This window comes from Anolis carolinensis, chromosome 3, assembly GCF_035594765.1.
Source record: "Anolis carolinensis isolate JA03-04 chromosome 3, rAnoCar3.1.pri, whole genome shotgun sequence".
Taxonomy (NCBI): Eukaryota; Metazoa; Chordata; class Lepidosauria; order Squamata; family Dactyloidae; genus Anolis; species Anolis carolinensis.
The window spans coordinates 127682824-127696235 of record NC_085843.1 but is presented as its reverse complement, the minus strand read 5'-3'; the positions used below and the strand labels follow the sequence as shown (position 1 = coordinate 127696235).

Sequence of the window (13412 nt, the reverse complement as noted above, 5' to 3'; positions counted from 1 at the left end):
GGCATATATACCTAAAGGCTTGAATATTTTACTCCATGAATCCAAGGATCACATTCTATGACATCTCATCTGAAAGTAAAGCTGTCTATTGTAAAGGCACTACAAGACTTCCTTTGATGACCAGGGAGTGCACTGTGTCGGATGTCATTTATATTAATAAGGACAGCTTCTTCTAGTCAAAATAACTTGAATAGTCACTAGAGACTTCTGAGGCCAGAATTGTTTTCACTAGGGAAGGCATGAGTGGAGGAGATCAGAAACTCAATTTCAGAAGCCAGCTTATTTTTATTTTTATCGATTCTCAAGTACTTGCAGAGAGAAAAAAGATTATTCCCCCATTTATTGCTACTGAAACATGTTTAAACAAAAGATTTTTCCAAGCATAATATATATGTTGAAATTCCCTGCATGTGTTCTGGGTAGCTGATACCCAAGTAAATGTGCAAGCAGGTTTTAATATTCTTGGAAGGGCCTGATGACAATTACTATATGTGTATGTACACACAAACACACCCACATGCTTAGTCATTTAGGACCTCATCACACCAGGGAGGGTTGGGGGTGGAGTGGGGTGGAGATAGCATCTTTTTCCTGTTGAGTTCCATGGAGTTCCATCTTGAAAGAAAATGGAGAATTTACTCACCCCCCTCACACAGGATGCGCGCCTTTGCCCATTTATAGGTAAACCACGTGCTGTGTTCCTTAACACACAGGCAGCTGTTGTCTCCTCCCAATCGGTCATTCACAAAGTGCCCACTTCAAAGATTTTTTTTAATTAAAAAAATTAAAACTTGCGCAATTGCAGAATTTCAAAGGCTCAAAATTGCACAAGTACTGGCAACATTTTTAAAAGGAAGATAGAAATCTGAATAGTAATGACAACAGAAGGGGCATTGAGGGGCATGAAAAGCCCACCCACATACACACCCATGGAAGGAGTATTGTTACCAAGTTATGCCTTTTCTCAATAATAAAGATATCATTTCATTAAATTATACATTATATCTTTATTATTGAGAAAAGGCATAATTACAAATAACTACTGTATATACTCAAGTATAAGCCTAGTTTTTCAGCCCCTTTTTTAAGACTGAAAAAGCCCTCCTCAGCTTATACTCGGGTGAGGGTCCTGGTTGGCTTATATTTGGGTCAGCTTATACTTGAGAATATATGGTACATGTATTATTTTCTCTATTATTATTGGTATTATTACATTTATTATTTTTCTCTATTATTATTGCTACTATTACATTTATTTTACTCTATTATTATTATTATTATTATTATTATTATTATTACATTTATTATTTCACTCTGATCTTATTATTATTATTGCATTTATTATTTTATTCTATTTATTATTACATCTATTATTTTCCTGTATTTATTATTATTATTCTTATTATTATTATTACATCTATTATTTTTACTCTATTATTATTAAAAGGATACATAAGCACATTTACATTGAAGAAGATGAGAATAATGATTTGATCAGAGTTGGACAGTCTTATCTTAAATTTGAGCTTTATGTAAATATTCAGTAGGCAACCTACTGATGCCTCAATTAATGTAATTTTATTGGTATCTATTTTTATTTCTGAAATTTACCACCCTCGGCTTATACTGGAGTCAACATTTTCCCAGTTTTTTTGTGGTAAAATTAGGTGCCTCGGCTTATATTCGGGTCGGCTTATACTCGAGTATATACGGTAGTTACTTCCAAGCTTTGAGCTAGCATACACATGTGTGTCATTCACAAACTGTATTATTAATGTGTGTCAAAGCTAAATGTGTAAAATAGCTGATCAAAATGCTTAGCATTTGATTCACGCTGAAACTCAATCATGGTAGATTTGTGAAGTCTCCTTCATACTCATAAGAAAGTCCTATGGGATGAACTGACAATACCTCAGATTACAAAATAAAATTGAGTGTTTTTTCAACAGGATATCTTAAATAATAATAGTTTAGTAACCCATCAAAATGAATTATCCCAAAAATACAGCAACCCAACTGCATAAAAGTAGCCTTTAAAATATATATAACAAACCAAACCAATAGGTTAGATTTGCTTTAGGTGATCAAAACTGGCCTCTTGTCAATTAAAGATTTATGTGACTAATCATCTGATCAAACTTACAGACATACGTGATAAATTAATAATAGAAACACTTTATCCCAGCATTGCCTCTGCAGCATCTTGGAAGGTACCAATTAGTATTACTAATGTTAAGAAATACATACCACTAGAATGTGGTAGAGATTTTACTGTGAGGTCACCATATAATATCCAGTCATAAAAAATCCTCAAGTTTCAAGCCTAGCTCAATACAGTGCTTTTCTGAAATATAACAAAACTGAAATGTTATCCTACAAATTTATGAAAAAGAAAAAAGTGGGAAGGCCAATAAAACTGAAATTAGAACATTCTTTGTGTGGTATATTTTTGTATCTTTGTATTCATATACACACACATGAGTGAACTCTTACTATCATATCTGCTGAGTCTGCCTTCATGATCTTTCCCATCTGAAATGTTTTCATCCAATCAAAAGACTCCATTAATCCTAACAGATTTATTATGAAAAGTCCACCTTAATTGAATTCCCTCATTAAGAACACCATCAAATAGATACAGAACACCTTCCACCACCTTGTGTAAATTAGATTCATTTTTCTGATTAATTATTAAAAGGAAAGTTTAAAAATCATAAAATCTTAAGTGCTATTAAAAATTGATTGACTTCACTTTTTCATTGACCTATTTAGTGTATATACGTGTGTATGAATCAGAGCTAATCCATTTGGGTAGATGTTTCAGACCTGGCATTGTCATCATTTTCTCATCTGTCAGTCAATCACAGATTCATAAATATTGATTTCAGATCCAAGTTTATTTTTTTAACTTCAGAAAAAATAGCATGCTTTCAATTTTTATATGTGTGCGCACTCGTTCTAAACTGAAATCAAACAATCTTTCTCTCCCCTTCCCACACCAACTTCTAAATTAAAATGTGTGTGTGTAGATACCCTATTCCTGGAGAGATATAGAGTGTTTTTTGTTCTGTTAGTTAAACCCAATCCAATAGCCTAGAAGTATATTCAGGCCCCTTCTACACAGGTGAATAAAATCCCACATTATCTGCTTTGAACTGGGATATATGGAAGTGTGGACTCAGATAACCCAGTTCAAATAAGATATTATGGGTTATTCTGCCTTGATATTCTGGGTTATATGGCCCTCAATCATAAACAGCTATGGTCAGTGGGATCTTTTCCAAGAAAATAAAGTTGGGGAAATGCTACAACTAACCATGGTGGCCATATGCAGAAGTCCCATATAAAAGCATTAGTTCATATTCTGCACTTTATGTGATTGACACTCTGTGCATTAATAAGACTGGTGGAGTTTGCATCTTCCTCCAAGCCATTGCTTGGAAGCGTGAGGCCCATCTATACTGCTATATAATGTTGTTTAAAACTGCATCATATGGTCAGTGTAGGCTCATATAATGCAGTTCAATGGCAGTTATAGCGATCTGTTACTGTACATTGTCTTAGATGTAATATTTTTCTTACATAGTTTTTAGAAATGATTTTCGAGCACTCAAGATATAAAAGCTTTGTCTTCAACATTGTATTTATCATTCTAAAAGAAATTATTCCCTTTCCCCCCAATTTTTGTAAGTGTAGAAAAAATCTTTGGGGAAAAACAAAGGTGGAAACTGGTTTTGTTTTTCTGATTTTTGGGGGGAGATGTTCCAGGCTTTTTAAACTCTACCTGCGGGTGAACCTGCATTTTGGGGGGAGGATTTTAAGAATCCTGATATATGAACATAATGACTGCCACCATTTATTCTGTTGAAATGCAGAGCTGCAGTAGTATAAAATTTGAAGCAGCTTCACTGGCTGCCGATAAACTGCCGGGCCCAATTCAAGGTGCAGGTACTTACCTACACGGCTTGGGCCCTGCCTATCTCTGTGATCGCGTCTCCCCCTACGAAGCCTTGAGATCGGCCAGGGAGGCTCTACTCTTGCTCTCACCATCGTCCCAAGTGTGACTGGTGGGGACGAGGGAACGGGCCTTCTCGGTAGTGGCCCCCCAACTCTGGAATGCTCTCCTTAAAGCGATCAGAGAGGCCCCCACTTTACTCACTTTTTGTAAAGAGCTAAAAACCTGGTGGTTTCAACAAGTTTTTGACCAAGATTAGTCTCATCATTCAAATTAGATTCTGGTACACTGCCCATCTCCTGCCCCTAAGATACATGTATAAGCTCTTATCTACTCTTAAAAATGGATTAAGGCCAGCCTCGCCCTGACCAATGATTCCTGCTCCTTGGATTGAAGGCCTTGACTGTGACTGCTATTTTAACTGATTTTGCTGTGTTTTGTTTACGATGTATTATTTGTTGTGTTAATTTACTTGTAGAGTAGAGTCTCACTTATCCAAGCTAAACGGGCCGGCAGAACCTTGGATAAGCGAATATCTTGGATAATAAGGAAGGATTAATGAAAAGCCTATTAAACATCAAAATAGGTTATGATTTTACAAATTAAGCACCAAAACATCATGTTATACAATAAATTTGACATAAAAAGTAGTTCAATACACAGTAATGTTATGTTGTGATTACTGTATTTACGAATTTAGCACCAAAATATCATGATATATTGAAAACATTGACTACAAAAATGCCTTGGATAATCCAGAACCTTGGATAAGCAAATCTTGGATAAGTGAGACTCTACTGTTTGTTGTTTTGTATTTATTTTGGAAACCGCCCTGAGTCTTTTCGGGGAGATAGAGCAGTATATAAATAAAGTTGTTGTTGTTGTTGTTGTTGTTGTTGTTATTATTATTATTATTATTATTATTATTATTATTATTATTATTATATGTGACCGCTCTCCTCTCAAAGCGCTATTTTGGCTCTAAATGAGGCATGGACTTGCTGCCAATCTCACTGACTAGCAGAACCACCTTCCCGAAAGACTGGCTGTACTCATGATACATTGAGAAACCCATGGCTTGTCAAGAGGCAAGACAGCATTTTTAAAGGCGGAAAAACTGATATTTTTCATGCCACCAAACTGCTGGTGTTCAATGGCAAAATTAGCAGCAGCAGTAATGACATAGTGCAATCCCTTGTAGGGAAGGGCTCCCAAACCTTCAGACTTCAACTATGTATGGGACTGCTTATTTGCAAATTTTCCTGCTGAGCATTGGCAGCATCAGTGCTCCAAACCAAGCAATATGCACATGCAACTCTCCAAACTGCTGCTGGCCAGTTGGCAAGCAAAATCTAAAAGTTCCACCTCCATTGCTCTGTTGCTGCCAAGATTCGAGCTGCAACTGTTTTTCCTTCAGGTTAAGAAAAAAGTGAATAAATGATGAACCTAGTACAGGTAGTCCTTAAGCTGTGAATAAGATATGTTCTGTAGGTTTGTTCTTAAGTTGAGTTTGTATGTAAGTTATATCTATATCTTTTAGCTTTGGCTAGCACAGGGAAGGTTTAACACCCCTGTGGTGTTTGTTTTGCTGTCCGCGGCCCTGTTCAGAAGATTTCACATCACTTTCTGTCCCTGTGAGAATTGGATTTTGAAAAATTTGGCTTGTTGTGGAAACAAGGATTGGAGATAAAGCTTCAGTTGAAACACCTTTTCCTCATGATAACTCTTTCAGGAGTGAAAGTCTATTCCTAGAGGTAGATTTCTCACACTTCCTGTTCTCAATTATTAGCCATTTGTAAGTTGGATGTTTGTAACTAGGGGACTGCCTGTACAGTGGTTTGGAGAAACTGGATGTATGTGTTTCCTCTCTCCCTCCCTCTGTCTCTCTCCCTCTCATAATAAAATAAACTGCATCTACACTGTCGCTGTTGCCCGCTTTTGGTCTAAAACTATTTAGCTGCTTGTGATTCCTTTACTTCGTTACTTTTTAAAATGTATTTATTATGTAATGCTTTTGACACGAAATAAATAAATTAATGCAGTTTGACAACATTTTAACTGCCATGTTTCAAAGTGATGAGATCATTAGATTTGTAGTTTGATGAGTTTGGTGAGGCATCCCTATATTCTGGCAGAGAAAGCTAAAGGCCTTGTAAAATCACAGTGCCCATGATTCCATGGCATCAAACTGCATTAATTCTACAGTGTAGATGCACCCTTAGGGAACATCCATTCAAACTGACTGATTGGACATTCAACATAATGGAACAACTTCTTTCCCCAGTATATAGTCAGGCTGTAGGAGTGTCCAAACTTTTTCACCCAAGGGCCAGTTCACGGTCCCTTATTCTGCTGAAAGGCCAGTCTATAGTTTGGAAAAAACATGAATGCATTCCTATTCATACTGCATATGTCCTGTTTATAGTACAAGAATAATGTGTAGTTTTTATTCATTCAGTCACTTCCGACTCTTCGTGACCTCGTGGACCAGCCCACACCAGAGCTCCCTGTCAGCCGTCCCAGCTCCTTCCAAGGTCAAAAAGGCCCCTCTTCCTTTTTCCTTCCATTTCCCCCAGCATCATTCTTTTCTCCAAGCTTTCCTGTCTTCTCATGATGTGGCCAAAGTACTTCATCTTTGCCTCTAATATCCTTCCGTCCAGTGAGCAGCAATACAATACATAAAATGAAGAACAAGTTTAACCAACATAAAAGTACCAGTCTTTCAATGGAAAGTGGGGGCCTGCTTTGGCTGATTAGATAGTCAAGTTAATTAGGATTGTTGTTGTGTCCCTTCAAGTCATTTCAGACAGTGGCATATGCTGCCTAAGAGTCTGGTGGAGTCTCCTTTTCTGGAGGTTTTTCAGTCGAGGTGGAATGGCCATCTGTCGGGAGGGCTTTTATTGTGGCAGGAAGGAGCTCTTAGGAATTGCAATTTCAACTCTATTTTTTTAAAAAAATAATGAAAACAAGATACAGTGATTTTTCTTTTTAAAAATGTTGTTAACTAATCACTACATTTTAAAATGAAAAATCTCCATTCATATGTACTTAGAAAACTTTCCTACTTTCAAACTGTACACGAGAGGAAAAAGGGAAGAAGAAATTCCCTGAGTGTGGTCTCAAGACCTCTCTCCTTCTTTTCATATAAAAGTGAAAATATGTATGTATGTACGCGTATGTATGCAAGTTTGTATCTAATCTATGTATCTATTTCCCAAGATAGTTCCCATTTCCAGGGAGCATTGTGACTCGCGCAAACAATGGATCTGGACCAAACTTGGCACACAGGCTCTGCATGACCAACAGAGGGGTTTGGGTGGAACTGACCTAACTTGATGGGAGTTGCAATCCTATCAACCCACAATCAGAGAGTACTATGAACCCCACCAACGATGCATCTGGGACCAAACCTGGCACATTTACCCATCATGACCAACGTTAACTCCTGTTGGGGTTTCTGGAACATACAGCTTGGAAAATTCATAGCAACCCAGTGATTCTGGCCATGAAAGCCTTCGACAACACTTTGAAGGCTAAAGACCTTGTAAACCTGCCATTCCCTTGATTCCACGGCAGGAAGTTAAAGCGGTGTCAAAATGCATTAATTCTACATTTTGGACCCTTCGATTTCAAAAAGAAGTGCAGAAAAGTACATAACAATTCATGCCATTTGTTTTTTTGTTTTTTTTAAGTGACTGGGTTGCTGTGACTTTCCCGGGCCGTATGGCCATGGTCCAGAAACATTCTCTCCTGACGTTTCGCCTACATCTATGGCAGGCATCCTCAGAGGCTGTGAGGTCTGTTGGAAACTAGGTTTATATATCTGTGGAAGGTCCAGGGTGGGAGAAACTCTGTTGGAGGCAAGTGTGAATGTTGCAATTGGCCACCTTGATTAGCATTAATGGCCTTTCAGTTTCAAGGTCTGACAGGAGTGATTGGAGTGACTTTATTTTCCTGCTGTTGGTGCAATCGCGCTGCTCCCTCCTCCCCCCCTCCCCTTCCCCGCCGTGGGAGGAGGCCAAATCCGGGGGAAAGGGCGCGCGCCGTTCACTCTCTAAGTGCTCAGCTCCTCCTCCCGGTTCGAAGGGGAACGCTGAAAGCGCGGCCTCGTTCCAGGAGAGGAAGATTGGCCTCGCCGGCTTGCCATACTCGAGGCAGCGTGAGCGCCGCGTGAGCGCCGGGGAGCCGCGTCCGCCTTTGGCCGCGAGCTGCGGCGCTTCCTCCCTTGCTTGCTTGCTTGCCTCTTGGAGCGTTCGCGCGCGCCGCAATGGCCCAGAGCGTTCAGAACGTCACACTGTCTCTCACGCTGCCCATCACTTGTCACATTTGCCTGGGAAAGGTAACCCCACTCGCGCTCGGGAGGGAATAATGCGGGGCCACTCCACTCCCACGCCACTCCCTAGGAGGCTGTCTATGAGCCTGGCCACATGGCCCTTCTCGCAGCAGAGAAGGTTCAAAATCCTTTGACCAAAAAAAAAAAAAAAGAAACCACCCTTCCCAGACACGAAACCCATTGTTCCTAAATCCTAGTGTTTTGTAACAATGGGGGCCCTTCCACATAGCCCTATATCCCTGAATATCAAGGCAGAAAGTCCCACATTATCTGAGTGTGGAGTCAGATAACCCAGCTGAAAGCTGATATTGTGGGATTTTCTGCCTTGATATTCAGGGATATAGGTCTGTGTGGAAGGGCCTTGTTTTTCAAGTATTTTGGAACAATTTCAGGCCACTTCCTTGTATCGCCATTGTTGTTTTTGAATGGAGGTTTTATAACGGGTGCCCATAACAAGGCAGGCCAGATAACATCGCTGGTACATCTACACTGTAGAATGGATGCAGTTCGAGACTACTTTACCTGCCATGGCTCAGTGCTGTGGGATCCTGGGAGTTGTCGTTTTTTGTCATAAAAGGCTGAAGGCCTTGTAGAACTACAGATTGCATGATTGCATAGCCATGGCAATTAAAATGGTGTCAAGCTATATTCATTCTGCAGTTTAGACCATAAACTTCGGCCCTCTGGGTGTTTTGGACTTCAACTCCCACAATTCCTGGCCTCGGGTCCTTTCCTTTTCCCCTCAGTTGAAGTTGAAGTCCAAAACACCCGAAGGGCCAAAGTTTGCCCATGCCTGGTTTAAACACAGCCATGGAAACCATCAGTTCTCCTAGGGCTTCATCACACTAGAGTTTGGATCCAGTTTAAGTCCACTTTAGGGAGGGGGCTTTATACAGCTCAGCCAGACAGTTCCTGGGCCTCACCAAACTACAAACCCCAGAATTCTGCAGGAGTGGATAAATGCTCAAGTGTGATGAGTCACAGGCTCATCACACATGTCACTTATTGATGCTCATGTGGTTTCTTGATTGTTGTTCTCAGAATTAAGAAGCTCGGGGCCCTTCCACACAGCCCTATATCCCAGAATATCAATGCAGAAAATCCCACAAAATATCTGCTTTGAACTGGGTTATCTGAGTCCACACTGCCATATATCCCAGTTCAAAGCAGATATTGTGGGATTTCCTGCCTTGATATTCTGGGTTATGTGGCTGTGTGGAAGGGCCCTTAGTTCACTACGAACTTGCAGTTTTGTTTTCTGTGGTTTGTGATCCTAAGCTCTTTAACCTGGCCTTTTTGCTTTTACTATCTTCTGTCAGAATGACTTGGTTGGTCCTGGCTATGCCCTAATCCTGGTCCACCATTTCCGTCTTCACGTAATTTGAACAGTGAAATATTTGGCTTGGTAGAATACTGCTTGTGTGTGCCTTCAAGCCACTTGTTGAATTGAATTTTATAGAGTTTTTTGTAGGCAAGAAATACTGTGTCCCAATTCTGAATTTAAGGGAGATGTTGACAAGCTGGAGTGTGTCCAGAGAAGGGCAACTAAAATGATCAAGGGTCTGGAGAACAAGCCCTATGTGGATGGGCTTAAAGAGCTGGGCATGTTTAGCCTGCAGAAGAGAAGGCTGAGAGGAGACATGATGACCATGTAAAAATATGTGAGGGGAAGTCATAGAGAGAAGGGAGCAAGCTTGTTTTCTGCTGCCATTCTCTCTATGACTTCCCCTCACATATGACAATGGATTCAAACTACAGGAAAGGAGATTCCACCTGAACATTAGGAAGAACTTCCTAGCTGTGAATGCTGTTCAGCAGTGGAACTCTCTGCCCCGGACTGTGGTGGAGGCTCCTTCTTTGGAGGCTTTTAAGCAGAGGCTGGATGGTCATCTGTCGGGAGTGCTTTGAATGCGATTTTCCTGCTTCTTGACAGGTGGTTTGAATGGATGGCCCATGAGGTCTCTTCCAACTCTATGACTGAGTGGTGTTTTTGCCAGTTTCTTTCTCTGAAGTATAATCTACAACCCCAGGTTTTAATTGTTTGTCTCCCATCTAAGTTGTAACCAGGTCTGACCCTTCTTAACTTACCGGATCAGACAGGATCTGGTGCCTTCAGGGTATTTAAACCTCAGAAGAATTTTACTTAATGTTTGTTGGGTGGGAGTGGGAGTAAATGCCCATTCACTTCATAAGATACTTTTAGTCAGGTGCTGGTTTATTTGTTTACTCTATCAGTTGGTGGTGCTTGTGTTCTTACAGCAGCATTTAGTCTGAACTTTAAAGGAGCTATCCATGGTGCTGAACCTATTTGGGGCTGGGGGCTCATGGTCTTTAGCATAAGCTCCTTCAAATTCACATTACATTGTTCGTAATTAGAAAACAACTGACTATCTAAAGAACAGCTAACAGTATGTGAAGTCTGAGATCTTGCTGTATTGCAAAACGTTAAGGAATGTAATGGAGACATAGACACAGACATTTTGTAGACATTTGGCTTTTTTATTAGCTATACATTCAGTCCCCAAGTTACGAACAAGATAGGTTTTATAGATGTGTTCTTAAGTTGAATTTGTAAGTTGAAACAGGTACATTTTTAAGTGTTAACTCCAGCCAGTGGGATGTTTGTAATTATAGGACTGCCTGTACTAACAACAATCTCCCACCCCATGGGAACATTTGGAGTGATGTACTTTTATGATGTAAACAATCATTTCGGACAATACTGTGAGTTTGTGTTGTGATACGATCTGCACAGTGACATTGATTGTACCTTGTATTTATTGTTCATTTTATACCCTGTACGTCTTGCTTACATCATGCAGTCATGTCAGCCACATGACATGTGTCTGTAGACAACGCCGGCTCTTCAGCTTAGAACTCGATTAGACATCATGTTAAAGGGAAACCTTTACGTTTACCTTACGTCTTGCTTGCTTACTTAATAAAAATATAAAACAGAGCAGATTCATTATCTGCTGACATGGGAGCTGCCAGCTGCTGCTGCTTTCCTTTCCTTCATTGAACTCAATGTGGCATACATGTCTCCCCCCTTCCATACTTTATCCCCACATCAACCCTGTGATGTAGGTCAGCCTTAGAGAAAATGACTGCCCCAAGCTTACTGGATGAATCTCATTACTCAGTGGATTCCCAAACCAGAATTTACACTTACATAAATAATGAAAACGTGGTTATCATACACCATGTATGATGCTTTAAAAGGGGTGTGTGAAAGTGAGGCAGTTGGGAATGGATAACCCTTCGATTATCTTGTCCTCTTTCTCATGTAATAGTATCTAAACAGGATTCCTTGGGATTTAGGACATGCAGTTTTCCCAGTCCTTCAATTGAGCTTACTCTGTATGGATATTCTAAGGTTAACAACCTTGTTCTTGCTTGCGGTCTCTGTCATGGGTGTCTCTTGAAGCAACAGCAGCACCCGAAGACCTAATAACATCCTGACAGATGCTCCTAAGTCCTGACATGCTTATTTTATCTTTTGCATTGCCCATGGGCATGCAGTCTTTCAACCCTGATAGCTCCGCTCAAGCTAAAGACTTTAAATAATATATACATGAGGCTGGTCCACCTTTTGGTGGGAGCATTGTGTTCCCCTTTCTCATACATTGTATCCCCCGCCCTCCTAGATCTGAACATGCCCGCTGTTCTCGGCTACTGGTTGATGGTTAATGTTGTACTTTGTTTTTATGATGTCTGTTGTTGGTTTTATTGTTTTAATTATTGATATGTAATGTTTTTAATTTGTGCTATATTTGATTTCTGTTTCTGTTGGGCTTGGTCTCCATGTAAGCCACCCTGAGTCCCTTTGGGGAGATGGTGGCGGAATATAAGAATAAAGTTGTTGTTGTTGTTGTTATACAGGAAATTTTTTGGTAAACCATTAAAATGAGGGACAGTTGTGCAGAGGTGGCAGGGGCCAACTTTGACACATATCTTATGGTTTACACCATAAATTACACAGAATAATTTCTTATCATTATTTAGGGTGATTTTTGGCTGGTGTGTGTTTGTGTGTTTTCAGGGGTGTCAGTCCCGTCCCTGTCCTCCAAAAGTTTGGGAGTTCAGAATGGCTAAGTGATATAAGCTGCTGCCTTCTTAGATAACGTAGAGTAATTTGGGGTACTTTATGTGAAAAATAAAACACTTTCACCATAATAATATAATATAATAATAATAAAACTTTATTTATATACTGCCCTATCTCCCGGATGGGACTCAGGGCGGTTTACAGTCATAAAAGCAACACAAACATTACATAACAACATAATACACATTATTAAACAAAGTAAAATAATACAATTATAACAATAAATCACACTTACATGACCAGATCAAGGGGACGGGAACCATAAAGGGAAATCTTATGCAATATATTCAGGCTCAGAAATCAGCGGTAGTCCAATATAATTACTCAAAAGCCTGCCGACACCACCAGGTCTTCAGTTCCTTACGGAAATTGGATAATGTAGGGGATTGCCTGATCTCTTTTGGCAATGCATTCCAGATCCGGGGGGCCACTGCCGAGAAGGCTCGTTCCCTCGTCCCCACCAGCCGCACTTGAGATGGTGGTGGGAGCGCGAGAAGAGCCTCCCCGGAAGATCTCAAGGTCCGCACTGGCTCATAGGAGGAGATGCGATCACGGAGATAGGTAGGGCCCAAGCCGTGCAGGGCTTTATAGGTCAAAACCTGCACCTTGAATTGGGCCCGGCAGTTTATCGGCAGCCAGTGGAGCTGCTTTAATAGGGGCATTGTGTGCTCCCTATAGCCGGCTCCCGTTAGAAATCCCATAGTTTTGGGATTTTCTAAAAAAAGTCTCTTCAGGCCCTAAATTGCCCCAGATCTCCCACAAAATGTATAAGGTGCCCCATACTCCCAAAATAGTTTTTGACTTAGAAGGGAGTTGTTTCAACTTTATGGAACCTCTCTTCTTGTTTGTGGTGACTCAAATCCAATTTCAGCTCCCTTCTCTGAAATATTTATATCCCTGTTCTCATCTTTTCGTGTGTTTTAAAAAAAGGTACATGTCAAAATATATACAATCAGTGCTGTCCTCTTATAGGACTAGCCATCTAACAACATTTGGTGTCTACATTTTCTCCATTT

At 40.2% G+C, this 13412-nt stretch overlaps 1 protein-coding gene across 1 annotated transcript in view; it reads left to right on the top strand.

The window, feature by feature from the left end:
- Positions 1-8015: 8015 nt before the first annotated feature.
- Positions 8016-13412, top strand: part of obi1 (ORC ubiquitin ligase 1) — a 31391-nt gene continuing 25994 nt past the window's right edge. The window contains exon 1 of the mRNA XM_003218692.4: positions 8016-8294. Coding sequence (XP_003218740.1) covers positions 8223-8294 — 72 coding nt within the window. The 5' untranslated portion in view covers positions 8016-8222. The remainder of the gene's footprint in view (positions 8295-13412) is intronic.